The sequence below is a fragment of the Sinocyclocheilus anshuiensis genome, unplaced genomic scaffold, assembly GCF_001515605.1.
Source record: "Sinocyclocheilus anshuiensis isolate Anshui unplaced genomic scaffold, SAMN03320099.WGS_v1.1 scaffold2340, whole genome shotgun sequence".
Lineage (NCBI taxonomy): Eukaryota > Metazoa > Chordata > Actinopteri > Cypriniformes > Cyprinidae > Sinocyclocheilus > Sinocyclocheilus anshuiensis.
Genome location: NW_015542486.1, coordinates 179,927 through 207,324, shown reverse-complemented (window position 1 = coordinate 207,324; position 27,398 = coordinate 179,927). Strand labels below are relative to the sequence as shown.

The 27,398-nt window shown below is 37.7% G+C and overlaps 5 protein-coding genes across 5 annotated transcripts in view; 2 read left to right on the top strand and 3 right to left on the bottom strand.

Moving 5' to 3' along the window:
* Positions 1-1,958: 1,958 nt before the first annotated feature.
* On the bottom strand, positions 1,959-8,709 carry LOC107694006 (piggyBac transposable element-derived protein 4-like). Its single transcript, XM_016493619.1, has 3 exons — positions 8,111-8,709; positions 5,057-6,313; positions 1,959-3,372 (listed from the first exon to the last, which is right to left on the bottom strand). The coding sequence occupies exons 1-3, from the start codon at positions 8,674-8,676 to the stop codon at positions 2,931-2,933; spliced, it is 2,265 nt and encodes a 754-aa protein (XP_016349105.1). The 5' UTR covers positions 8,677-8,709; the 3' UTR covers positions 1,959-2,930.
* A 2,265-nt stretch (positions 8,710-10,974) lies between these two features.
* LOC107694007 (keratin, type II cytoskeletal 8-like) lies at positions 10,975-15,499 on the top strand. The gene is made up of 9 exons (XM_016493620.1): positions 10,975-11,290; positions 12,481-12,689; positions 12,896-12,956; positions 13,441-13,536; positions 13,761-13,925; positions 14,292-14,417; positions 14,497-14,717; positions 14,828-14,874; positions 15,358-15,499. The coding sequence occupies exons 1-9, from the start codon at positions 11,003-11,005 to the stop codon at positions 15,459-15,461; spliced, it is 1,317 nt and encodes a 438-aa protein (XP_016349106.1). The 5' UTR covers positions 10,975-11,002; the 3' UTR covers positions 15,462-15,499.
* A 2,812-nt stretch (positions 15,500-18,311) lies between these two features.
* Positions 18,312-19,868, bottom strand: LOC107694008 (pre-miRNA 5'-monophosphate methyltransferase-like). Its single transcript, XM_016493621.1, has 2 exons — positions 19,655-19,868; positions 18,312-19,193 (listed from the first exon to the last, which is right to left on the bottom strand). The coding sequence occupies exons 1-2, from the start codon at positions 19,847-19,849 to the stop codon at positions 18,633-18,635; spliced, it is 756 nt and encodes a 251-aa protein (XP_016349107.1). The 5' UTR covers positions 19,850-19,868; the 3' UTR covers positions 18,312-18,632.
* Positions 19,869-20,049: 181 nt separating this feature from the next.
* On the top strand, positions 20,050-22,502 carry LOC107694010 (cytochrome c oxidase assembly protein COX14 homolog). Its single transcript, XM_016493622.1, has 2 exons — positions 20,050-20,193; positions 22,145-22,502. The coding sequence occupies exons 1-2, from the start codon at positions 20,120-20,122 to the stop codon at positions 22,332-22,334; spliced, it is 264 nt and encodes an 87-aa protein (XP_016349108.1). The 5' UTR covers positions 20,050-20,119; the 3' UTR covers positions 22,335-22,502.
* A 900-nt stretch (positions 22,503-23,402) lies between these two features.
* LOC107694004 (ceramide synthase 5-like) overlaps positions 23,403-27,398 on the bottom strand; it is a gene marked incomplete at its 5' end in the record, with an annotated part of 25,897 nt that continues 21,901 nt past the window's right edge. The window contains 2 exons of the mRNA XM_016493617.1: positions 23,403-24,157; positions 25,445-25,601. Of these exons, the coding sequence (XP_016349103.1) occupies positions 23,999-24,157; positions 25,445-25,601 (316 nt within the window). The remainder of the gene's footprint in view (positions 24,158-25,444; positions 25,602-27,398) is intronic.

Genomic DNA, 27,398 nt, shown 5'->3' with positions numbered 1-27,398 from the left:
CGGGTTTAATTAGAGTGCATTACGCTGGGTGAATGTTTCAAAAAAGGCAGCAATATGCTATAATAACAACAATTCAATATTAGACCGTTTAAAAACAAGATAAAGTGGTTTGAGTCACAATAACGTAATAGAGATCAGAGTCCACTTTCAAGTTCGGGTACAGAGCCAATTTGATTTTTATAGCACTTTTCACATTGTGCACACCATTCATAATGTATGAATGAAAAGACTTGATAATTTTCACACTGCTGGGTCAACTGACAAGTGAATCTGTTTCTTGTTAGACGAGCGTACTGCCCGTATTGACTCTACCCCACAGTATATCCATGTGCTACAGGTTCATTCATTCATTACGTGATTTGAATTGATTATGATCCAAGCAAGACAAAACGAAATAGAGTACATTAATACTAAAATATATAAAATAAAACAAAACGGCTAAATTTATTTTTCATTTGATCATTCATTCATACATTTGCTATTTTGGCATGCATATTTTCGTATAACAATAAAAATGTCTTAAAATATGTATCAACTTACTCATCCAGAAGAGTTTCGAGCTCATCGATGGACATCTCCTCTACTGCAGAGTGGCTAGAAGCCTCACTCTCCTTGTCAGATAAATCATCCCATTCTTTGGTCTTGTCTTGTTCTTCATCACTGTTCACACATTCCTCCGAGCTGTCCATAACGCTATCATCCATCTCCTTATTACACGCATCCATCGTTAAATGCAGCGCTGCACAGGGTCGCAGGTAAGAGTAGCTCGCGCCAGCAAATTGAGCAAAAACACCATGCGGAGATTTCTTGCAGAATGCAATAAACCCGTTAACCACTGCGATCGCACTTTCATTCGCTATTGTTCTTGTCTGTCGTGATTTACCATCCAGTCATTGGCCGAAAAAACAGCAGGTATCCCGTACAGGAATTTATGATCCTGATTGGATGTTTTCAAAGCAAGCGCTTAAGTTTTATATACCCCGAAGGCATTTTTGCAATTCACGCGAGGACATTTTTGAATGGACATGTCCAAAGACGAATAGCAAAATCCTCGTGGGGAAGTCTTCACTTTGGAAAAGAAATGGACAAAAGTATTAGGACACCCCCTTCTAATGAACAGGTTGGACTACTTTAGTCATTTCCATGAGTCCGAAACTCAATGTTTCAGCATATAATGATATTCTAGGGAATTGTGTGCTTCTAGTTTTATAGCAACAGTTTGGACAGGACACTTTTCTATTTTAACATGACAATGTCTCTGTTTATAAGGCAAGGTTCAAAAATAACTGATTGATTGAGTCAGTGTGGAAGAACTTGACTGGTCTGCAGAAACCCAGCTGAACACCTCTGGTGTGACTTTAGCCAAACTCATCACCAATGACTTGTACATATTTTAGACTCTTCCAAAGCTGTTGCAACAGAGGTGGAAATACAACTTTTAAATACACTAATTATGATTCTATCTTCATTGCCACAGTTTTGGAAGTGCCTTTTGCTGTTCTAAAGAAGGAGGTGTCCCAATACTTTTGTCCATATACTGTATACAAGTCATTGGTGTTTGGTGGTGAGTTTTTGGCTCAAGGTCTGCATTTAAAGTCACACCAGAGGTGTTCAGCTGGGTTTCTGCAGACCAGTCAAGTTCTTCCACACTGACTGAATCAATCATTTCTTTTCTCTTTTGCACACTATATGGACAAAAGTAGAATAGAAAAGTGTCCTGTCCAAACTGTTGCTATACAATTAGAAGCACACAATTCCCTAGAATATCATTATATGCTAAAACATTAAGATTTGTACTCATGGAAATTACTAAAAGGGGGTGTTCCAATACTTTTGGCAATGTATGTTGTGTGTACATATCCAAAAGGAGACTCTAAAACAGCACTTTAGAAGAAATCTATTTAATGACATGCAACAATTTACAAACAGCTCATACATCTTTTAAACCAGACAAAGATATTTTTACACCTTTAAAACGCCAATATAAAATGTGTTGTTAAATTCTAAAGATATAAGACTAATATTAAGCACCTTTCCATCATGTCACATAGCTCAGAATCTGACAGGTATCGGTACCAATAGCATTTCTATTGGAACATGTTTTGGTACAATTACAAACCGTTCCTAACAGATTTTACAGCTAAGTTAGCCTGAAAATACAGTTCCCGTGTGGTTCCAGCACAACAGAACATGGGAGATTTTTTCATATATTTACTTGCAATGCGAGTACTCAAAAAACTACCACTAAAAGCTAAAATGCCTTTAAGATATTTCCAGTTTATTAGTATTTATAAGCCTCACATGCCATTAGTCTGTCATCAATGTCTTGCTAGTTTCATGTTGCATTTCTGGTTATCTTGATTTCTGAGTTTTGGTTGGCAGTTTGGACTTGTTTATGAATAAACTGCACTGTAAGCATTTAGCCCAAACTATACTTCAGGTTTTACCTGTACGCGAGGGTACTGGTTCAGTGTGTGTGATACAAATTTTCCACCAGAAAAGTACATGCGTACCTTACGCTCACCGTCCAATTTTTGTAACTACACCTACTTTGTATGTGCAGGTCATGTGCATTACATTTGTTTTGCACAAATCAGTTATTCCACTAGGTGGCAACACTGGCCATTGTTTCAAAATAGAAGACAAAAAGAGACTAAACAAATTGAGAGACCGCAACAACAACAGACGCCTGCATTGACAAGCACTCGTGTGCATGAGAGATAGGTGCAACTTTAGTTTAAAAGAGTACAAAGATATTTTTATCTGTCAAAACCTCTGGAGAAAAAGTGTAGACGCTGGACAAAGATGAAACGTCCTAGAGGGCATGTGTCCAGCATCTGCGTTCGCGCACCCAGTCAAATAGAGTATATTTTGAATGGCTACGCGTTCAACTGTTCGCAAGCTCTAGAGTGTAGTGTGTACCTTGGGCATTACTCTGCGTCAGACTCATCAGCTAATTCATGCCATTTACTGTAACAGTCACGCTTTGGAACAAAGCATAAATGCACCCGGCAAGTTGCACACATGACTGGAGTTTTACTGGAACACAGTTTGCATTTCCGTCTTCCAAAAGTGCTGTCTCCTTTGATGTACTTGGGCAGGTGGGAATCTGTAGCAGGAACCTGTCGTTCTTGTGCAGAGGCGGATGCAGGTCCTGTTCCCGCAAGCTCTGCAACAAGCGCCTCCCGGAAGTCCTTCTGGGTCAGAGGCTTCTGGTTCTTCATCTTGGCCATCTGCTGGTGCAAAATGAAGGCATTGACTACAGCGATGTCCACAAAGTGGTAAAAAAAGGACCGATACCATTTTTTTGTTTTATGCAGAACTGTGTAATATCCTATAAGGGCGTCAGACAGATCCACTCCTCCCATGTGCCTGGAATGAAAGGAAAATTGTGATTTATTATAAGACTTGCTTTTAGAAGTAATGAATTACAACATTGCGTCACTCAGTAATGCATTATTTTACTAGTTAGTTTAAAAAAATCAGATTACATAACTCACTTGCAATGCATTACCATCACAAACTTCACACTAGGGCTGGGCGATAAATCGATTTTATCGATTAACTCGAATGTGTAGTTTACGTCGATTTGTTTGAATGAAAATCGGTTTTCTTTTTAACATCCACCGACGCTCCCCTCTGGGCTCCCGTGGTTCCGAATGGGCTCGGCCCTCCCCGCGCGCGTTTGCCATAGAGATACACAAACAACATGGCAGCGAGCAGGGAAGAACTTGTTTCCAAGAAAGGCACAGTGTCATCCGTAATTTGGAATTGGTTCGGTTTTGCGGCGTCAGACGCAGAACAAACAACACCCCGCTGCAAAGTGTGTTTGAAGTCTGTTGCTAGCAAAGGTAGCAGTACGACCAATTTACTGCAGCACCTCAAACAGAGGCATGCTGCCGAGTGAGAGAGATGTTACGCCCTACGAAACGGACAAGACGGCAGCACAAGCACACCCACCAGCACAAACGGCAGCACAAGCACACCCGCCAAAAACCAACCTACAGCAGTGTTACTTATTGCGCGGCTCGTCAAGCTTTACTTTGTGTCTCGCATGGCAGTAAATAATACGATGATATGACGTATTACACTATGACACTACGTTCAGATGATTTGCAACTGTAGTGTCAACAAGTGTAGACAGACTTTTAGCGCGTGCCGCGTCTGGTGTGTAGACACGGTCAGACAGTGTCTTCTCTATTACAAATAATAATTTATATTAAAAAAAAAATTCCTAAAACAGCAGCATTACAAGATGAAAATATAAACTAGAAAAGATATTTACACTTGCTCTGTCCAACGTCCATGACACTAACTCACTGCGGAGTTGTCAGCTTTAATCTCTTAACTCTGAATGTGCACTTGGATGATAGATATTGTGACTGCTGTGTCTTATAATGATCTACTTTAAAAAGAATAGAGCAGCACATTCTAAGATTATAATTGTCTAGTTTATCCGCTTCTGAGGTGTCATCCTGCTTTTTTTTTTTTTTTTTTTAATAAATCATCTCATCTCAGATACAAATTTGACCGGTAAATTATAAAGAATGATGGCCCCTTTTGCATTGCATATCAGGGATGAGTGATTGATAAAAAGACATGCTATTTATGACTAGATGTAACTTTTGATACTTCGCGGTAAAAGTGGCTCTCTGATTGACTTTGCCCTATCAGTGCGGCTCCCATGAAAAAAATAGTGAAGACCACTGACCTAGTCTTACAAACATTTACAAACTGTATCCGATATGATAAGAATGTTATGTTACATTTTATGTTATGTTGCATTTTCATTGTTTACAATGGCAGGGCCTGCCATCTTGTCTTTTTGGCTTGTTGTTTCTGTTTGCAATTTAACCCCAAGGGGGAAATCCAGATCAAATCCCAGAAGGTAAAATCAAAACAAAATAAAAGTTAAAACTTGTTTTGAACAATTTCTTTGTCATCTGCAGATTGATTTTAAGTAGGGGGGAGAAATCGATTTAAATCGTAAAGCAGATTTTATTTTTAGGCCATATCGCCCAGCCCTACTTCACACCATTGAATAAAATCTACTAACTTGTTGTAATCCAGCACTGCGGCTGGAACGGGGAAATCCTGAAAGGCCCAAACTCCATCGGCTCCTTTCACATTCCTCTTAATGGAGTCCCCATTAAAGGCCTTATGAAAGGTGGAGCACATCAGTACGTCTCTCTTGTCCTTCCACTCAACAAAAAGCAGATTGTCTTCCCTAAACCAGCGAATATTGCCACGAGGAGCCTGTGTCTTTGAGTGGCCAAAGCGGTTTGCACGAATGGTGCCACAAGCCCAGATCTTTTTATGCAGCAGGTCTCTGAAGAGCTTGGGACTGGTGTAAAAGTTGTCAACAAACAGCTTGTAGCCGCTTCCCAACAACTTTTCATTTGTCAGACTCATGACAGAATCATAACTAATGCCTTTGCTCTTCTCGGAATTGACCTTGCCTTCATAAATGAAGAAGTCCCAAGTGTAGGCACAGAGGGAATCTGCCAGTACAAAAAGTTTGTACCCCCATTTTGTAGGGTTGTTCTTCATGTATTGTTTGAGTCCATTTCTAGCCTTCGATGCCACCATTCGTTCATCAATGGAGATGTTCTGAGAGGGATGGAAAGAGGCTCTGCAGGCATCCCTAATGTCCTGGTACAGCGGTTTGATCTTACACAGGCGGTCGTATTCAGGTGTTCCCCTCTTCTTGTCATTCTCTGCATCCACTTTAGGATCACTAAGATGGAGCCCCGCACACATGCTAAAAAATTTCCTTCCAGACATGATTCTTGCAGGATACGGCAGACTGTATAAGTCTGATCTCTTCCAGTAGTCTGTCAGTTTGAAGCATTTCAGCATGCCCATGTAAATCACCAGTGCTATGAATGACTTCAGATCTTTTATTGAAATGTCCTCCCATGGTGTCTTCATTCCTTCACGACGCATGGCTCCATATGCATTTGTATGTTCTACAACTTTCTGTAGCACTGATTTTGAAAAGAGCAACTCAAAATACTGCATAGGACTGCATGTTGCAGTGGAGACCAGCTGTGGGCCGGGTGTGTTTTTAGGTCTGAATGTTGGCTGTGTTGGCTCAACATCAGGCTCATCTACACTTTTCCACTTCTGTTCTAAGATGCTTGAGGGAAAAGGTAGGGATCGACTCATGCTGCTTCTCCTACCTCTGCTTTTGCCACTTTGCACAAAAGTGGGTGAACCAGATCTGCAAGATTCTACAGAAGACAGACCGGATCTCTTCTTTTTTTGTGGAGTGGCCTCTGGATACCAGTCATCATCAGAGGTATCCGAAAGCCTGTTGCATTAAGCAAGACAACAAACTGGCATTAGTGATGTAAATATACAGACACAAATGTGTTACATTTAAAAATAGAATATAGTTTCAACAAAGAAACAGTAAATAGTATTGCAAAAATTCAAGAATGATTAAGGTTTACCTGAGTTTACTTAAATAACAGTCTCAATGTTGCAAAGTTTACCAATTATGAAATTATTTTAATTTAACTATAAAGCAGCTATACAGAAGGCAGTACTATAATTATTCAGGTCAAGCCAATAAATGTTGTTTCGATTAAAATCGGAACAAGGCGCTATGTTTGCATTTAATACTTCTAAAGTAATTGTTAGCGGTTTCTTGACATGGAATAGAAGTGTTTTATGCAGAACGTTTTATGTGGGATAATTAATAAAGCAAGTCAAGATTTGTAAATTTAATCGAACAAATGCAATCTGGAAAACCTACCCAGGTTTTTAAAAAAAGTACACTTCTAATAATGTACTTAAAGTGCTCTATTTTTGAGCACTAATGTTGTACTTAATATACTAAACATTATTCTTTAGTACTTCTTAAGATAAACTAAGTGTACTCAACTATGCTATTTTGGGACACCAAAAATATGAACTAAAACACACTTTTAACATACCATCTCTGTATTTAAAAATGTATTTAGTTACCACTTGTAGTACACTTGAGTGTACTAGCGTATGAAAGATGGGTTCAAGTGTACTACAAGTGGTAACAATACATTTTTTAAATACAGAGATAGTATTTTAAAAGCCCATTTTAGTTCATGGTGTCCTAAAACAGCACAGCTGAGTAAACTTGTTGATCTTAAGTTTATCTTAAGAAGTACTAAAGAATAATTTTCAGTACATTAAGTACAAAATTAGTGCTCGAAAATAGAGCATTTTAAGTACAGTATGGAAGTGTACTTTTTTAACCTGGGTAAAGTTATATAGATGCTGACCATTAAACTGTTAAATGCCCTCAAGGCATATCATTTAGCTCCAATCAAATTCGTATGTATATTTCATTAAATGTCGTATAAACCAGCTTTAAGGGGAGACACTGCAGGCAAAAACACTGTTTTTTTCATGCACCTGTCAAGTTTGAGATTTTGGGCTTTTCATAAAATGTTTTTTCAGACTAGTGGAATGAAAACATCCAAAAGACACTGTTAAGTGTTTATTTTATAGCACTTTATCTATCTGTGTCAATAGACTTCAATTACAATACATATTTTTAAAGGCCATTTTCTCAAAATGAGTTTTTTTCCTCCTACATTGAGCCATAAATCTCCACTTCAGTAGCACTTACACCAAACTTTACATTTTTCATTCCGGTCTATATCCTGAAGGTTTTTACAGAGGGATTTGTCCATATATAATTTGCTTGATTATATGCAACATTTTAACCCCCCTCCCCCCAATTGTGAAAATAGTGTTTTCTGTCCATTCTAAGCATTTTCTGAATGACAAAAATGAGATACCCAAAATTCCCTCTGTAAAAACTGTTGACTATTGAAAATTAAACAAGAATTTTTGAAACTGACCTCATCCAGTGTTTAGATTTTTGTACAAGAACTTTATGCAAATTAGCACGTTTCATTAAATAATGACTCATTTGCTTATCTAAACCTAACATTTTAGAAAACTTGTAATACAAAAAATGTTTGCAATTATCAATGTAATCAATCAGCTAGGTAAGGCGATAACTATTAGTTATTTTTAGGGTATATTTTTACCCTATTCACCTGAGGTGCCTCGCCTTAAAAATATATAAAAGAGGCTTTGCAGATATGTGTAAAGTTACCGATCCAAGAGGGGATCCAGACCATCGAGGAACATCTCCTCTTCTGTGGAATCCACGCTGGAAGCGGCACTCTCATCAGAAGATTCCACCAAATCAATCACCTCATCGTTTTCATCTTGTTTCTCCGTGTTACCATTTACACACTCCTCTGTGTTGTCCTTAACAGTTTCATCCATTTTCTTTTTTTTTTGCCTTGGCCGCAAAATAATCGCCTCATCTTGTTCCCCCTTGATACCACACTCCTCCGAGTTGTCCTTAGATGTTTCATCCATTTTCTTTTTTTTTAGCCTTGGCCGCAAAATAATCGCCTCATCTTGTTCCTCCTTAAAACCACACTCCTCCGAGTTGTCCTTAGATGTTTCATCCCTTTTCTTTTTTTTTTGCCTTGGCCGCAAAATAATCGCCTCATCTTGTTCCCCCTTGATACCACACTCCTCCGTGTTGTCCTTAGCCGTTTCATCCATTTTCTTTTTTGTTAGCGCTGGCGGCAAAATAATCGCCTCATCTGTTTCCTCCTTGATACCGTTAACAAACTCCTCCGTGTTGTCCTTAACAGTTTCATCCATTTTCTTTTTTGTTAGCGCTGGACGCAAGATGCAACTCAGAGTAACGCTCTCTCATTGGCTACTTTTCTTGACTGTCCTTAAATACTGGAATATCATTGGCCAAACCGCCAGGCGGCGGGAAACTGGAGGGAAAAAAAATAAAACTGTATTCACGTGCAAAACATACACCAGATAACCCGACAAGGCACAATAGAGACCTCCTCCTGTGAGGATTGCCAGCTCTATAGTCATTGTAATTAGATAGAGATTGTAATCTCTGTAATGAGAGGATTGAAGCTATTTAAATTGGGCAAGTCTGAAAACTGATTGAGATGGCTTGATATCAGGAACACTTAAGGAAATATAAAACATAAAAATGCAAAATAGGTCCTTTGTATATGAATCAAGAGTTTATAAAAATGCATCAAAATTCATCTAACACTGAGAATAATCTCATGTTATGAGAGTGAAGATGGAAAATGAGTAAAATTAAGTTGTAAAAATGGCTTTGTGATTCAGATTGGCCACAAACAATCATTTTTGTGCATTTTCATAATACAATAGAGCAAAATGCACGCAGTCCTATTTTAAGAGAAAATACATTCAAATCCTGATTTCACAGCACCAAAAATCGTAATCACGATACGAATTGTAACAGAACAGCAAAATTTAGCAACGGTAACCATTTAGGCTGATATTGGAAAGCATTAAAAGTGTAGTTCACTTGGATGACTGCAGCGACGCACAGCGAGTCCTCAATAAAGAGTGACTTCTGTATGAAAGATATCCCAACGTCTCCTGGTCTCTGCTTCGACGAGGAAAAAGTTTCCTACATTAGTACTTATAAACCTACCACCAGAACTTTAACTTTTTTATATTATTATTATTTCCAGTTAATCAATATTATAATAGTCCTCAAATTGCATTAGTCATTGTCAGCTATTTTCATGCATTTCTGTGTTTTTTTTTTATTAATTAATTGTTTTATTTTATTATTATTTCTTGAGGTTTTGGAGTTTAATACTGCTTTCATCTATCTTTGTTTATGAGTTTCATTTAACCGTTTGGATGCATCTGAATTATTATAGTTTAAAAAAATCTTAATTAAAAATCTTAAGTCAAAACAATACAGAGACCAAACCATCTAACAAAACATAAAAAATACATTAAAATAAATCAAAGAAAATAGAAAAAAAAAAAACAGTAAAACTTACCAGTAGATGGAGCTCTCAACATGTCTGTAACTGCATGACTGCTTGAGGGAAGACTGGTTTTGTCTGCATAGCAATACGTTGTTTTTGCTATTCGACATGGCTGGCATACTAAACAACTTATTAATCTTACAGGCAACAATAATCGAATGCAACATCGACCAAATGTCTTTCTATAAAAGAAAATGTGTATTTTACGTTTCTTGGCAAAATGAAATAGCATCTGATAACAGGAGCACATAAGGGAATTTAACCTGCTAAATGTTAACATTTCTATTATTTAAAATAATATATAACAACATTATTTTAATATCTGTCACAAAACAATAAAGAGAGCAAAACGTCTATCTCAGTTTTCAAACAATTTACATGACAACAAAGCAAGCAAAAAGAGGTCTTACCAGTAGGTGGACCTCTCAACATTTAGTCTTAGATTAACTACAACTGTTGGAGAGAAAAAACAGCATGGTTTTGATGAATAGAAATACATTGTTTTTGCTATTTGAAATACCTGGCATAACTGCAAAAAAGGTAGACTTTACTCAGAACTCTATCAAATGTGACCCTTGACCACAAAACCAGTCATAATTAGCATGTAGCAATAGCCAACAATACATTGTATGGGTCAAAATGATCTATTTTTCGTTTATGCCAAAAATCATAGGATATTAAGTAAAGATCATGTTCCGTTAAGATATTTTGTAAATTTCCTACCGTAAATATATCAAAACTTCATTTTTGATTTTCAAATAGTTGTATCTCGGCCAAATATTGTCCTATCCTAACAAACCATACATCAATGAAAATGAAAACATGCAGTTAGTATGGGAATGTTGTTGACATGGGCCACATTAAACATTTAGATGGAACATGAGCATGGTGAAACAATAAGAAAGAGAGACAGAGAGAGCGAGCGTGTTCACTGCCCATCCAGGAGCTCAGATAAAGCAGACAGTGTGTACGTGTGTCCAATCTGAAACAGGTTTTCCCACAATAGGAACTCTCCACCCCATCCTGGTTGGACTTTAAAAGCCCAGCCTCTCTACAGAGAGACACCCGTATCGCTCAGGTCTTCCCACCTGTTCACATCTGAAACGTCTTCCACTGCAGCTCTCCACGGTTTCTCTTGTTCAACTATGAGTCTGAGAAGCAAGCGCATCAGTTCCAGCAGCTCTGTGAGGAGCAGTGGGAAGATGGGAGGCTACGGCTACAGCAGTTTAAGTGGGATCTCCTTGGGAGCATCTGCCCCGAGCTTTAGCACCAGCTCTGCCTATCTGGGGCCTCCCATCACTAGCGTCTCTGTCAACAAGAGCCTGCTTGCGCCTCTCAACTTGGAGATCGACCCCAACATCCAAATGGTGCGCACTAAGGAGAAGGAGCAGATCAAGTCGCTGAACAACCGCTTTGCCACCTTCATCGATAAGGTAAAGTTGGGTCTGTTGTTCACAGAGAATATTTTGTAAAATTTCAGTCAAAAAGTAAAGGTCTTTGAATGTTAAAACCAACACATCGATGATAAAGTCTTAATACGATCAACATCTCAAACCTCTGAGCGAAAGGTGATTTTGGTAGACTCGCATGAAACCGATAGTTCTGTAGCGTGACCCATTTCTCTGAAGCCTGTAACCTGATAAAAGCAGGTCAGATCTGACCAAGCCACTGAAGACAGCACTATCCCAGCGAGTATGAAGGAAGCTTTTGTGTGCCGGAGGACAATGCAACCGAATCCCAGGGGCCCGCTGGACTGAAATCGACACTTCAATCGCACTGAAGTACAACCAAGTCACTGTTGCGGGTTGGGGCAGGGCTGGGTCCTCCAACACGGGTCTCAGGTCGGCTTTTAAAGCCCTCAAAATTAAGGACTTACGAAGAACCCAACTAGGTCAGCGGCTACTCTCCAGAGTGTTAACGTTCAGCTAATGGGGAGTCATATTGCTCCGTTAATGAGTCCATCCTGGCAGGGTGGGCATCAGTTAAAGCGGCCAGGCTTTCAGGATGTGCAGTGAACTGAAGAAGTTTCAAAGAAGTGCTCTTAAAATGCTGAAATTCCACCGAAGTGGACTCATTCTTCTTTGTTCTTATAAAAAGATGACAGGAATAACTGTAGTAACAGAGCATTAGTCAAACACTTTAATTAACCTACCTTATGTTCCTCAAGGAAGATTTACAATTAAGGTGAACAACTTTTACATCAATATTTCAGTATACTGGGTACAAATATGGTTACTTTGAGCGCAATTCTTTAGATGATGTTGTAGAAGCCACCTGAGGATTTACTTTTTGCTTCATTTAGCTCTGCTTAAAACATTTCTAATAACATTGAATACAGAGACTCATCAGTCATACTGAACCCATACTGAACTTATATTTAAATTCAAAATTTTGATACTGACACTAGAAATGTTAATTAAATAAATTAAATAATTATATAAATAAATAATTTCTGTATTATTAAATTAAATAATATACAAAATAATATATTAGTCAAATACATTTTTGACGATCGATAACATGGCACAAATTTATCTTTATTTCTATATCTATTCCATATGAAAGACAAACTGAAAAAATAATGAAAAACTGAATTAAGAAATATTTATTGTTACCTCTACAGGTGCGCTTCCTGGAGCAGCAGAATAAGATGCTGGAGACCAAGTTTGAGCTGCTGCATGGCCAGACCCCGGGCCGGTCCAATGTTGAGCCCATGTTTGAGGCTTACATGGCCAACTTGCGCAGACAGATGGATGTGGTCAACAATGACAGGACCAAGCTGGACGGAGAGCTGAGGAACATGCAGGGACTGGTGGAGGACTTCAAACACAAGTATTTAGATCTACACTCCTGTATTTCTTTGAGAAACCAATTATAGAGCCACACCTGCTAGTGATTTTATTCTAACCTTGATAATAAATGGGATTGGGTATCATCAAAACCAATGGATCACATTTGCTATAAATGTGCTTTCAAACTTTGTCCACATTCACAGATTCACATTCACAAATATCCACTTTGTATTTTCTTTGACTCAGATATGAAGATGAGATCAACAAAAGGAACAACCTGGAGAACGACTTTGTGATTCTGAAAAAGGTGGGATACCTAGATGGCTATACGTCAGAGGTCAAAAATAGTATTTTTACACATTATGAAACACAAACCAATAGGTATGACCTCACTGTAATGTGGGGTTAGGGCAGGTTACAGAGTGAAAAGATGGACTTTTTTCAGGACCAGGAAAAGTTAAACTTTCACAACACGTTGAATAAAAGCAGCCCAGGAGAGGGAACAATGAAATGTTTGGGAGGGGTAAAGAGCTCTGAGCCTGAAGGGATCAGATCACCATTGACAAAAGCCTGGGTGGGGACGCGGCATTATTTATACACTAGAGGAGATCTGTTTTCAATGGCCTACCTACCGAGAGCAGCAAGAAGTCAAAGTTGCATACTAAAGATCTCCAAGAGATGTAGGTTTTGATATATCAATATAAGTCTTTTCTGGGGCATGGGGGGGAAGACATACAAGTTATTCAAGGATGCAACTGAGAAGAGGAAAAATGGAGTACTGTGTCCCGCAGGATGTAGACTCTGCGTATCTAGTGAAAGCTGATTTGGAGGACAAAGTTGGTGCCCTGACTGATGAGATCAACTTCCTGAGGACTATCTATGATGAGGTAATGCATATACACTTAGAAAACCAGTCATAAAACTACATACTAAACAAAGAATACTGTTTTTCTTTAAATATTTAACTACAATTTGCCATTTAAGGAAACAGTGGTTGGACCAAAACAAACATCTCGACTAATATGGCTTGCAAGAAATATACAGTACAGTGTTTACAGTAGTTTCCACACAGCTAAACTACACATAAACTTGCTTCATCTCTATGGATCAGGAATTGCGTGAGCTGCAGGCCAGCATTAAAGACACGTCTGTCATTGTGCAAATGGACAACTCCCGAAACCTCAACATGGATCATATTGTGGCCGAAGTCAAGGCTCAATACGAGGAGATCGCAGCCAAGAGCCGCGAAGAGGCTGAATCCTGGTACAAGTCCAAGGTAGATACAAAACACAAACGGTTTCCTTTTATAAATTGGTTGCCAAGTCAACATGAAATGCCATTTTCGAACTGTATTTCTGATTGACAAAGCACATTCAGTGACATAAAATCTAGGATGGGACCAATACATTGGGAATTTATTGGGTAGGTAAAGTCCTATCTTAACATTTTAATAAAAGATTTTGAAGACATTTTTTCCTTTGGAATGAGTAATCCCAGAAGATGGATTAAGAAAGTAAATAGGGTACATTTTCATGTTGACGAGGTGTTTTTCTTCAGAACTTCATAAACAGCTTTCATTTTGGAACGGACATCAATCAATCAATCAAGTGTACTGATCGTTTTTCCATCTCGTGCTGCTCAGTTCGATCAGATGTCCTCTCAAGCCATTCAGTACAACGACGAACTGCGAAACACTAAAGGAGAGATTGCGGATATCAACCGCATGATCAGCCGTCTGCAGAGCGAGATCGAGGTTATTAAATCACAGGTGAGAAATGTGCTACATCACCTTTGCTTTAACCAAAACCCATAGTGGTCGCTAACTCTCGAGGCTACAATCGATTTAGCGCTCTAACCTGGAGAACCAGATAGCGGAGGCCGAGGATCGTGGTGAGATGACTGTGAAGGAGGCCAAAGGTCGTATTAAGGACTTGGAGGAGGCGCTTCAGAGAGCCAAGCAGGACATGGCTCGTCAGCTTCGCGAGTACCAGGAGCTCATGAACGTCAAGTTGGCGCTGGACATAGAGATCGCCACCTACAGGAAGCTGCTGGAAGGCGAGGAGGACAGGTAACGCAATGAGTCCTGTTTTAGCACAGTGTATTCTTCCTAAGAGGGGTGGAACTGAAATGTTAGCATTAATAAATATTGACCATCTCATTTTTTCTTACCTCTTACAGAATTGGACAGCAGCCCATTGTGAACATCCAGGCTGTTCCCAACTACAGTAAGTGTAAATGGACTAATGGGACATTATTCATTACAACAATGGCCACATTATACACGCACTTCTACATGACATTGCCCATGGCATTGTACAGCTTGTAATGTACTGTCTTTCCCTCTAGAGAGGGTTCTGGTTTTGTTTGTGATTTAAAAAAGCATTATTACCATTGGGATATGTGGAGATGCTCTTGAATTTTTGACACCTCTTGGTCAAAAGGCTTCTCAAAAATATTTGCCGCTGGTCAATTCCTTTATGAAACAGCCACTTCCAATCAATTGTCCATGTAGAAATTCAAGTCTCACAGTTTGTCTGAAAGTGAAAGAGGACATTCTTCATCATATTACAAAAGTAAAATGGGTCACAAATCCCATTTCATGTTGAGTTAATTACCAGCATTTTAAAAGGCATACAGTGTGACCATCATACACAATCTGAAAACTTATTGTTTTTATTGTTTTATTGAATTATTGTTTTTCTTCACAGGTTCCAAAGGGGTGAATGGTTTTCAGCAGAACAGCTCTCCATCATCTAAAATCCTGATCAAGACTACTGAAACCAGAAACAACACCAGATTCAGCACTCACTGAAGTGTTAACCATGATCAAAAATGCTATACTATACCTATGACAGATAACATTAAATATAGAAGTAGTTTTCTTTTGACTTTCTATGGATCAATGGGAAGAATCTGAAATTAATTTTCTGAAAAAACAAAGACCCTGTGTTTCATTGAAATACTATATATACTCAATATAAATACAAATTGAATGACTATATAAAATGAAATTATGGAATGATTTATTCTACAGAATTCAACATTTTTATTTTTGAAAAGGATCAAGCCTGCACATGATTGCAATACAACTAACGCTTTTAAAAAATATATTTCTTTTTTCCTTCAGTCTGAACTATTGCATTTGATTATTTACTTATTATTTTTTAGATTAGTGCTGTCAAACGATTAATCACATCCAAAATAAAAAGGTTTTGTTTACATAAAATTTGTGTGTACTGTGTATATTTATTATGTATATATAAATACACATGCATGTATATATTTAAAAAAATATATGGTATGTTTATATATTAAAAATATTTATATATATATATATATATATAATGTAAATTATATGAATATAAATATATACACATGTAAATATTTTCAATATATATACTGTATGTCATGTATTTATATATACATAATAAATATACACAGCACACAAATTTTATGTAAACAAAACCTTTTTATTTTGAATGCGATTAGTCGCGATTAATCGTTTGACAACACTATTTTGGACACAATGTGTATGCAACATCAGTATATCTTGTATACCTGCAACCTGATACACCATCTCAACAAACAGATCTGATTTCACCACTTGAAAAAATTACAGTGCAGACAGTCCTGAAGTCATAATTGAAAATCATAATTGTTTGTGGTGTGAATAAAGACCTAAAGTAAGTTTAGTCAATGTCTGTAAGAGCACAAACCATACAGAAGAAATAAACACTTACCTTTTTCAACAAGAAAGAAACGAGAAGGCCTGAAAAATAACACCAAAGTGAACATCTCAGCAGTGCAATTTGAGCATTTCTTCCTGTAAAACCTGTTCAAATGTAACAAAATAATTTGTTATTTGGCTACAGGCAAATACACACATAGGACAGTCAATATGCACTCTGTGACAGTAAAACATGATATGATGATATTCTTCATATTGTCCTTGATGCTCCCTCTTCTCAATAGCTTGAAGCTTCATAAACTCACCAACAACAGCCTTGGGAATAATTTCTGTTTGAGCAATATTTCAACAGAAGCGGTTTCAGTTCTACTGTAATCCCAATTATGAGAATTAGAGTAATTTTTGAGGAAGACAGGAGCCGTTTATATATGTCTGAAGGGGTTTTATTCAGCGCACCATGGTTAGTGAGGGTTTAACATTACCTTGAATCAGACAAACCCCAAATTTAATCAAAATAACATCCTGAAGAGCTTTGGGTGATGAAAAGCATCATGGTGGAGCCAGAATACACCTACTTTCATTACCTAAATTGCTCCAAATTACTTAACATTCACAAACTCGATTAAGCTTGACTATGATAATAAAGGAAATTATATTATTTCTTACCACAAAGCTTCACAATTTCGCAGAAGCAGCTCTCCTCGTCCAAAACATCTTCGTTTAATGTATTTCTGGTTCTTTCACTTGATTTGTTCAAATTGAAGTGTCCAATAAACGTTATATTCAAATAATTACACATATAAGAAAGCGCGAACAGCCACTAAGTTAGACCGTTAAGTTATTCGTCTGTTAATTTTTGTTTGAATTCTGACTGAGAGCACGGGAAGAGTTCTCTGTGACGTTCAGTCTGGAAACGTGTGCCAATTTTAGTAGGCCACACACACACACACACACACACATATATAGTGTTGGGGAAAGTTACTTTTATAAGTAATGCATTACAATATTGCGTTACTCCATAAAAAAGTAACTAATTACGGTACTTAGTTACTTTTTATGGAAAGTAATGCGTTATGTTACTTTTTAAATCTGGACAGGGCTTGCTTGTTTGTTTTCAGTAACATCTGATTTCTCTCAACATGGGGACAGGAGAGCTGTCAATCAATAAATTGGAAAAAAAAAAAGTAACTTGCGCTACTTATTTGAAAAAGTAACTCAGATATTCTCTTGTAAATTAAAAAGTAATGCGTTACTTTACTAGTTACTTGAAAAAAGTAATCTGATTACGTAACTCGCGTTACTTGTAATGCGTTACCCCCAACACTGCATAGATATATATATATATATATATTTGTAAAGAAGTTATAGAAATTAATATGTTTATTTAGCAAGGATGCTTTAAATCGATCAAAAGTGATGATAAAGACATGGCATAAAGACATTGTTACAAACTATATATATATATATCAGATAAATGTTGTTCTTCTGAACTTTCTATTCATCGAAGAAACCTGAAAAAATTATACTCAGCTGTTTTAAACATAATAATAATAATAATAAATGTTTTTTGAGCAGAAAATAAGAATAGTAGCTAATGATTTCTGAAGGATCATGTGACTGGAGTAATGATGCTAAAAATTCAGCTTTGAAATCACAGAAATAACTTCCATTTTAAAATACATTCAAATAGAAAACGGTTATTAGTAAAAAAAATACTTCAGAATTTTGCTGTTTTTGCCGTACTTTGGATCAAATGATTGCAGGCTTGGTGAGGAGAAGAGACTTCTTTAAAAACATAAAAATCTTACTGTTCAAAAACTTTTGACTGGCAGTGTACATATTTTTTTACTTTTTTGCTCATTTGTAAAATAAGCAGTTAAAATATTGTGTATATAAAGCAACTTAAATTCTATTTATACGCAACGCTCTAAGAAAACAGTAAATACACTAGACATTTGAAACACTACAGTGGAGTATAGCGTTTATTAAATTAAAACATTTAGAGCATGTGCTAAAAGAGACTATATCCATCTGTCTGCAATTGTTCATTTAGAAATATAAATATAATCCAGGGGACAAACATATTCTTCTTCTTCTTAATAATACTCACTTGTATCTGTCAATTAGACATACTGTTACTAAAAAAACATGTAAAATAAAAATGGCAACGCATACATAGTGCCCTCTTGTGGTTGCTAAATAGAATCATAGTCTACAAGACTAGGGTTACAGTCAAGTGTCAGCTGTAGACTGATCTTGACTGATTAAACTTCTGTCCGACTGTTTTGCTCCAAATCATCGTCTTTTAAAGAGCAGAAGACTTCTGTCCCATGTTGTATTACCGAAACTCTGCACCAGATCCATGCTGCACCGCTTTTCCAAGTGCTCTCTAGCATGCGCAGCCGTGTCCCCTCGAATCTCAAGGGTCTTGAAGTGGTCAAAGTCACTGCGCCCCAGTTTGCGTAACCGGCGCGCAGCGGAGCGGTAACACTTCCACGGCTGTGCCTCCAGCAGCAGAAACTCACAGAGAGACGCCAGTCTGGAGAGGAGAGACAGAAACGCTGCGTCTCCGTGATTCAGATGCACCCACATAGTCACCGCAAAACAGGTGCACAGGTGGAAGCGGGGGCAGCCAAACCTTCCCAAGTAGGACTCTAGCACTGCCCGGCTCTCTGGATCATCTGTGATATCCAGGGGGACAAACTGGATATTCTGGGGAAAGGGGTTGGAGTTTTGCGCGCGAAGGATTAAATCCTGGTCCAGGTCAAATCCAAGCAGATACACTTCTCTTTTAGAAAAGTCACTTCCAGAGGCCTCCTCATGCAATAAATGCTTGTAGAGAGCAACAGACAAGTCCTGACAAACAGAGGGAATAATACAAAACACATTTTGGTGATTAAAACCACTCATTCTTGAATATGTATGACAAAATTAAAGAAGTCTCATAAACAGCAGTTTATCAACTTTAAGATCAACCACATTAATTCCCATGACATTTTAAATATACTATTAAATTCCATGACTTTTCCATGTCTGGAAATCTGATATTGCTCGATTAATTCTAATTTATACTGGCTTTACATTTAACACTTCAAATGCATATACACAGACTGCTAACTGTTAGTAATATATGTCTAATAAGTTTTTTAAAAAATCTGAAAGGTAGCCTAAATGTTAAGGGAAGTCAGCTTTATTGTGTTTACAGATAACCACAGCATACAAAGAATAAAAAAATTATTTAATAAGCGTAATATCTAATAATAAAAAGCACACTATGATGATTTAAACACGAAATGAGAGTAATCTGTCATTTTTACCCCTGAATTACATCCCACGTCCAGTATTAAAACGCGTTCAGAGCCGAGTTCGATGTCTTCCAGCAGAGTTTCTGGTATCAGACTCAGGCGATTCTCTGGCGGGTTGAAGGTGTAATAATTGATGAAGTTTCCATAAGGAGCAGCTCCTGGATCTTCGTTTTCCTCGTCATTCACATGGGGAACGTGAGTCTCCATGTCTGTCCAACAACAAAATAATTCCTGACGGCGCGCGTTGCCATAAAACAAACTAGTTCCTCATTTCGGATCGATTGTACACATTTATAAATTAAAAAAGGCAGCCATTATAAAGGTAAAAGTCAGCCATTAAACCCGGATATTCGGTTCAGTGCTGTAAAATATTACCTTTAAGATGATGGAGTTTATAAACTCTCAGGAAAATTACGAGAGAAAACGTTTTTACTACATTTTGCCCTTCTGCCCCGCCATAGCGTTACGTAACTGCGCATGCGCACAAACCATTTGCCTGACATTGAGAACAGAATTGGATTTCCTCATACTTTGAATTGTAATTTAAACAGGTAAGACTCCACATTCGGCATATTTGAGGTAAACGCAGTAATATTAAACGACTCTAAAACAATATTTATGTATAAGAAAGCTGACTAAAGCTTGTTTTCTGACTTTGTGATTTAGATATAGAGCTGAGAAGCAAACTCATGCTGATGTGTTGTAAAACCGAAGAGAAATACAATTAGCATGCACGAACAAAAGTTATAATCGTTATTGAATATGGTGCCATGGTAATACCATTGTATTCCTTGACGTATTTAAAGATCTTGAATCTTGATTTTAAATCTAGAGCGACAAATCTACACAATTACAGTTGTCAGATTTTCTTTAGTAAAACTGGCACATTTTTTAAAATATTATTCGTATTTCAGATCTTTTCAGATTTTTGAGCTTTGACATAGCACATGTTAAAGATCACTTGATCTGGAAAGCATCTGCTGTGAACAAACATCTGACAGACGTCTCTTAGATGTCAGTTTTACATACATTCTAAATCATAAACATCTTAAAGACATCTAATAAACGTCTATTTGACATCTGATAGGAGACGTCACATAGACGTTTTGCAGATGAGCAAACACTTGAAAAAATAAGTCTTGCAGATGTTAATGCAGGCGTCAAATAGGCCTCTCCGTGACATACGTGTGTGTATCCATGCTAACAATTGTTTGGTTCCCTGAACGTTCTAGAAATGTTAGTTTTTGGTTCTCATGTCATTTCCAAGACAGTTTTTAAAGGGGTCCTATTATGCTTTTTCACTTTTTTAATTTTAGTCAGTGTGTAGTGTGTATGTTTGGGCATAAAAAAGATCTAGAAAGTTACAAATCTCAAAGTCCACTCCAAAGGGAGATATTTTGTTTTTAAAAAATCCCTTTTCAAGAACTACAGCGAACGGCTCGTTTGGACTACAGCGTTGGTTTTCCGGGGTTTGTGATGTCACAAAGCGGCTCATTGGAATATCATTACAAATAATTCCCGCCTACAGAAATTCTAATGGTTGGGGGGTGGGGAGGGGCGAGGTTGTGGTTAGAACGCTTGGTTGAGTGAGTGCATCAGACGAAACAACGAATAAGAAGTGCTGCTGCAGAGTTAGTGCATCAGAGAAAACCAAGAAGAAGAAGAGCTGCTGTGCTGTAGCATCACATTTTCGGCATGTTTAGAACAATTCTTACAAGTACAACACGACGTAGCTGGGCGCCGCGGACAGACGCCGAACGGCGCCGCCGGTGTGCCTACACTCATAGAAAATAATGTATTTGAATTTTAAAGACGTGGCACGACGCTGCGCTTTTCATCCGGTGTGCGACCGCCTGAAACACCAAACGTCTTTGTTTGGGCTTCCGAAAGCGGATGATGTCAGGAAACAGTGGTTGCAATTTATTTTTTAACTCTGTTCCTGAGCATTATAACCCCAATTTGCTATTGTGTGCTGTGCATTTTACTGAGGACAGCTTCCACAACACGAGGGAGGACAGTGCCGGGTTCACCCAAAAGCTTTTGTTGAAAGACGGAGCAAGGGGCGTGGCAGTACTGAAACACCGTCTAAGCTGTTCGCCAATCACAGCGCACTGGGACAGCTAACCAATCACAACACATTTTGTTTTTCGGAAGGCGGACCTTCATCAAAGCCGGAACTAATCGAGCCGTTTGTGCCAGGCTGGGGAGAGAGGTGCTGTAATAATGTAAATTGTGTGAAAAATAATGCGTTTTTCGAACCACCAAGCATGAGAGCATGTTCTAGTTAGTACACCCCCAAAACAAAATCAAGACTTTGTAAAAGAGCATAATAGGACCCCTTTAAGGTTTGTGTTTGATTAGCCAGCCTTTACAGACATAACACATTCTTTTTAGGTTTGCAGAACGTTCTTATTTGGTTCCCCCACCTCACCTCACAAATGGCAAACATTAGGGAAACATTCTGTTTTCCGAGATGCTACTAATTCAACTCGGTTTTCACAGATCCATCATGCTCAGTGGGAAGCGCATCGCTGATGCGGGTTATAAGCTCTTCTCGGGCTCCATGATGCTGTTGACGGTGTACGGCGGATACCTGTGCGTCCTGCGGGCTCAGCGATACATGCAGAGACAGAAACAGCTGGAGCTGGCGGCACAGAATGAGAGCGCGGCTTCAGAAACTATTAAAGACTGAAGACACGGGCTGTAAATAATCAGTTAACCTGACACTGATCATGCCACACGGGTGGGACAGTATGTGGCCCAGCAGATTGTCAGCAGAAACCCACCTGCGTTCGTGACCCTCGAAGGGTTCATTTGCCTTTTTGTGGAGTTCAGTGAGATCTTATGTGTTGTAATATATTAAATGATCCTTGTTAAATCTACTATCGTGAGTGTTTGTGCATGTCCTATAGATCTGTAGGGTTCCCACAGCTGTTAACACATGATTTTATCATGTTTTTCCAGGTGTGAAAATTATTTAAATAGTTTTTGTTAGTGTTGTCACGGTACCAAAATTTCAGTATTCGCCGCAGCAACAGTGTTAAGCAGCCCAATTCCGCGGGAAAACTACGGACTTGGCAACACTGGAAGAGGATAGCTTTCTGATAGCGCATCAAGAACCGGGTTGACCGGGTACTCGGTACCACCGGTACTTAAAAAAACCTGGTACCGTAACGTTTTCATTTTTTTAGTACCGACTTGGTACCGAAATACCGGGTCTTTTGACAACACTAGTTTTTGTTCATTTAAATAAAGCTGAAATAAAACATAAATATTAGATGAAAAATTTAAATCGATCAGCCAACTGAAAACAAGTTTAGATTGAAGTACTAAAATAATACTGTATCTTAAATATAAATTAAAACTAAGCAGAAATTACATTTAAAACAAAATGACAAAAGCACATACAATTACTACAACTTAAGTTAACGGAAAATATAAAAATAAAAGCAAATTCAAAATATTAAACACTATAAAGTGTATAAATATGATTAAAATAACTGTTTTATTCAACGTACCAGTAGCTCTCAACTGGTTTTGCTTCAGGACCTAGATATTATTTAACATTAATTTAATTATTATTTGCATTTAGCATTTACAATGCTCATTATGATCGGGAAATTCCAACTTTTCTGCAGTATATAAATTTACATTTTTAAAAAATTCAAAATTGACTACAAGACAGGAAACTACACTTTTAAAATTCCACGGGAACTCTAAACTTATTATTTAAGTTTTCATATTTTATTTCTATGCATATTTGTTTAATTGAATCCACCCTGATTTCCAGTGGAAGGTAAAACACTCCCCAATTAAATCAAAAAAGTATCTCATTACAGGAAAAAGGCCCAGCTTTCATTTTAATAACCTTATTTGGTTTCCAAACATAAAAAAGCTAAATGAAAAACAGCACAGGAAACAAATTACAAACACATCAGTTACCAATACAAACAATGAAAACAAAAAGAAAGGCAACTGTATATGGACACTCAAGTACATCTGACCATTAAAATCTGAAGAGAATCTTCTTCCATGACTTCAGTAAAACGAAGCGTTGAAAAGAAACATCTTCTCAACTCCCAAGACAAGGAAACGAGGGAATGTAAATATCACTAATATAATCGTTTTTCTCTTTCACAAGCTTCTCATAGTGGCCATAATGTCATTACTGTCCCATCATCACCGGAATGATGCCCCAATCTCTGTCATCGAGTCTCAAAAGTCCCACAACAGGGTGATTTTGTTGGTGTTTTTTCGGTTTTGGTGTTAGAGTGAGGTACAGGGAATGAGCAATAGTCCCAACACGATATTTCTGGGACATGAGTTCTTTGTGCGTAAGGCCACGTGGAAGGAGCGTCACCAGTTGTTGTGGTTCTGGCTCCAGGGTTTGGAGCCAAAATGGCCGTTGGTGCCGTTTTCTCCTCGGGATGAAGCCGTCTTGAGTCGCTCTTTGGGTGACATTTCGGTTTCTTCCTCCGAGCTGCTTTCGATGTCGCTGCGGTCGTCTTTGGACACCTGGAACGACATTTAGGGTATTAGTTGTAGTACTTTGAATGGTCTGGATGTAGTATGTTAAAAAATTGTTTAATTATTTTATCAACTTGTTTAATGGTTTTATATAAGCAGACCAATCCAATGGTTGCTTTTTAAATTAAAGGACTGTTTTGGTTCAATTCTCTGGCTGGAAAATGTTGGCGGCCTTCCTCTAGAGGGCGCTTGGGTGCTTTAAAAGCAAAATCCTCCACTCAAAGATGTAGATGAGTTTGTTTGTTCATCAGATTTGGAGAAATGTAGCGTTACAGCACTTACTCACCAATGGTTCCTCTGCAGTGAATGGGTGCCGTCAGAATGAGAGCCCAAACAGCTGATAAAAACATCACAACAATCCACTCCACTCCAGTCTATCAATTAACATCTTGTGAGGTGAAAGCAGCATGTTTGTAAGAAACAAATCCATCATTAAGAAGTTTTAACTTCAAATTGTTGCTTTTGGCTAAAATATGACTCCATAATCCATAGTAACGCTTCCTCTAGTGAAAATCCTCAGACAGTTTAGAGCGGTTTTGGCTTGTAAACAATGTTTCATCCATGCAGATGTCTCTCCTGATTCAGACGAGACAACTTTTTCACTGGAGGAAGCATTATTATGGATTATGGGGTCATATTTTAGCCAGAAGAGACGGTTTGACATTAAAAGTTAGTTGAAGTTAGTTTCTTACAAACAAGTAGCTTTTCACTTCACAAGACGTTAATTGATGTTGTGGATTACTTGTGGATTATTGTGATGTTTTTATCAGCTGTTTGGACTCTCATTCTGACGGCACCCATTTACTGTAGAGGATCCATTGGAGAACAAGTGACGTAATGCTACATTTCTCCAAAGCTGATAAAGAAACAAACTCATCTACATCTTGAATGGCCTGAGGGAGATTAAATGTTCAGCGAAATTGCATTTTTGGAGTAAACTAGTCCTTTGAAACACATTCAGTTTAATTCACATTTCAGGTTGCTACAAAATGAACCAGAAAATCAAGTAAAGAAAGCAGACTTACAGCCGAAGAAACTGAGAGAGAGGGAAAGCCCCTAAAGCGAGCGAGTTTAGCAGAAATAGCAAAAGATTTCTATCAGGACAGAAGCTGAAAGACGGGAACAGCCTTCCAGCAGCTAGAGAGGGGAAAGACAAACCAGCTCTGCAGGAGAGAAAGATAAAAAGAGAGGAAACGCGTGTAACTACACAACATGAACGTGGACCTCCTGAACATGTGGCTCAGAGCAAGTGAATAACAGCGGGTTTGTGCGCACCTTTCCTCTCATGATGGCTTTGAAGGCGATGCGGGAGATGAGGTAGGACCAGAGGATGTGCAGCACCTGCAGCACCACCAGCAGAAAGTTGAAGAGCCACCAGGACGGGTACGGCCCGATGATCTCCCAGCTCTCGAAGAGCGTCGTGTTCAGAATCCTGCAACAACAAAACACTTCATCTTATCTAAACATATGGGGAGAATTCCTTTTACCAATCATTTAACCATTATTTGTAAATGTTACCAGTAAACTGGATGAAGCGTTTTTATGGATTATGGAGTCATATTTTAGCCAGAAGCAAAAGTTTGAAGTTAAAACATCCCAATGATGGATTTGTTTCTTACAAACACGCAGCTTTTGGCTTCACAAGATGTTAACTGATGGACTGGAGTGGTGTGGATTACTTGTGGATTATTGTGATGTTTTTATCAGCTGTTTGGACTCTCAATCTGACGGCACCCATTCACTGCAGAGCATCCACTGGTGAGCAAGTCATGTAATGCTACATTTCTCCAAATCTGATGAAGAAACAAACTCATCTACGTCTGCTTTAATATTTTGTATACTACTGATATTTACTATTTTCTCACGAAAAATGAGTACTTAATTTTGACAATGTGTACCACAAACATTTGTCGTCATATTTTCAGATTTTGAGACAGTTTTAAAAGAACATATTAACAATATCTATGTTTACATCCAAAGTTGCGAATTCAACTAGAAATATCACAGAAACTTTTGTGAATAAAGCACTATTTCTATCCCATGCATTCAAGATAATAAAATAGCCACTTCCTGGGAAACTGGCACAAAGTATCAATAATAAAAATATTGGATATATAATGAATAAAATAATTGACCTCATTAGATAACATATTATAACCTAAGCATTCAAATAATCATCATTTACATTAACTTGTTGCTTTGATAAAAAAATAAGTAATAGAAAATTAAAAATAATGTTTGAATTATTAATGTACTCTAAAACTATGGCTGCAGACATATGGTTTTCATGATCTGTCGGCATTAAAACTATTATTTGTTTTTAATTAAATGATAAAGTAATAATGAAAATTTGCCATTCATGTTTTGATATTTTACTTTTAACATTTCTATTACATTAATCCTTGATAAATCCTCATTAAAATAAAATAAATAAGGTGAAGGCCATTTAGGATCTTGTTTTTTTTTGCAATGTGAAATTTATGGCATGACAACTAAGCATTCTACACTGATTCTTACTAAAGTTATAAAGGCATTTATTTAATTACTATTACACAGCAATGCAATAATTTACTACTGAATACATTTACTATTTTTTATTGAAATGTCTAAAATGCTTGAGCCTTTCAACACTTTTAATACTTATTTTAGCATTAATAATATGAATACTAAATTAATCCTATTAATATGCATTTAGTATTAGTATGTAATATTAATAGAAAGTGATAAGTAAGCAATAAGAGCATCATGCATTCATTCATCATTCATTCATTCATTCATTCATTCATTCAATAAGAGGCTGTGCTGTATTGTGAATAAGTCACAGCTGAAGGGCGTTGTTAGACACGAGTCACTGCAACCCCTTCACTCATTATTCATTACATAAATAATAAACAGTTCATTTTACTGAATACATAACACATGGAACAGTTTCGACACTACATTATTGATTGTTTATGTAGCTAAGGGTGTTGCTCAGTGATGCACAGAACCGGATGAAACGGTCATAGCTGTTCTTTATCGTGAATAAAACACAGCTGCTGTCCAATCAGAATCAAGGACTGGAACTGGTTTTAGAAAACAGTATAGAGAATCTTTAAGGCATATAATAGTGATTTCTCTATGTGATGTCCTGCTGACTGAGTGTGGTATCTGCGGTGGAGGTCAGTGGATCTGGACTGCGTGTCGGTTCTGTCATTGTGATACCAAAACCCAGACACTGAATCCAGCC

Excerpts from the sequence above, each read along its gene's own strand:
- LOC107694006 (XM_016493619.1), bottom strand. The coding sequence starts at position 8,676 with ATGGATGAAACTGTTAAGGACAACACGGAGGAGTTTGTTAACGGTATC. Across the intron at positions 6,314-8,110 it reads CTGGATCCCCTCTTGGATCG|GCTTTCGGATACCTCTGATG; the intron begins GTAACTTTACAC and ends TTAATGCAACAG. Across the intron at positions 3,373-5,056 it reads GCAGTGCTGGATTACAACAA|GCACATGGGAGGAGTGGATC; the intron begins GTTAGTAGATTT and ends CTTTCATTCCAG.
- LOC107694007 (XM_016493620.1), top strand. The coding sequence starts at position 11,003 with ATGAGTCTGAGAAGCAAGCGCATCAGTTCCAGCAGCTCTGTGAGGAGC. Across the intron at positions 12,690-12,895 it reads GTGGAGGACTTCAAACACAA|ATATGAAGATGAGATCAACA; the intron begins GTATTTAGATCT and ends TCTTTGACTCAG. Across the intron at positions 12,957-13,440 it reads ACTTTGTGATTCTGAAAAAG|GATGTAGACTCTGCGTATCT; the intron begins GTGGGATACCTA and ends TGTGTCCCGCAG.
- LOC107694008 (XM_016493621.1), bottom strand. The coding sequence starts at position 19,849 with ATGGAGACTCACGTTCCCCATGTGAATGACGAGGAAAACGAAGATCCA. Across the intron at positions 19,194-19,654 it reads ACGTGGGATGTAATTCAGGG|GACTTGTCTGTTGCTCTCTA; the intron begins GTAAAAATGACA and ends TCTGTTTGTCAG.
- LOC107694010 (XM_016493622.1), top strand. The coding sequence starts at position 20,120 with ATGCGCACAAACCATTTGCCTGACATTGAGAACAGAATTGGATTTCCT. Across the intron at positions 20,194-22,144 it reads TTGAATTGTAATTTAAACAG|ATCCATCATGCTCAGTGGGA; the intron begins GTAAGACTCCAC and ends CGGTTTTCACAG.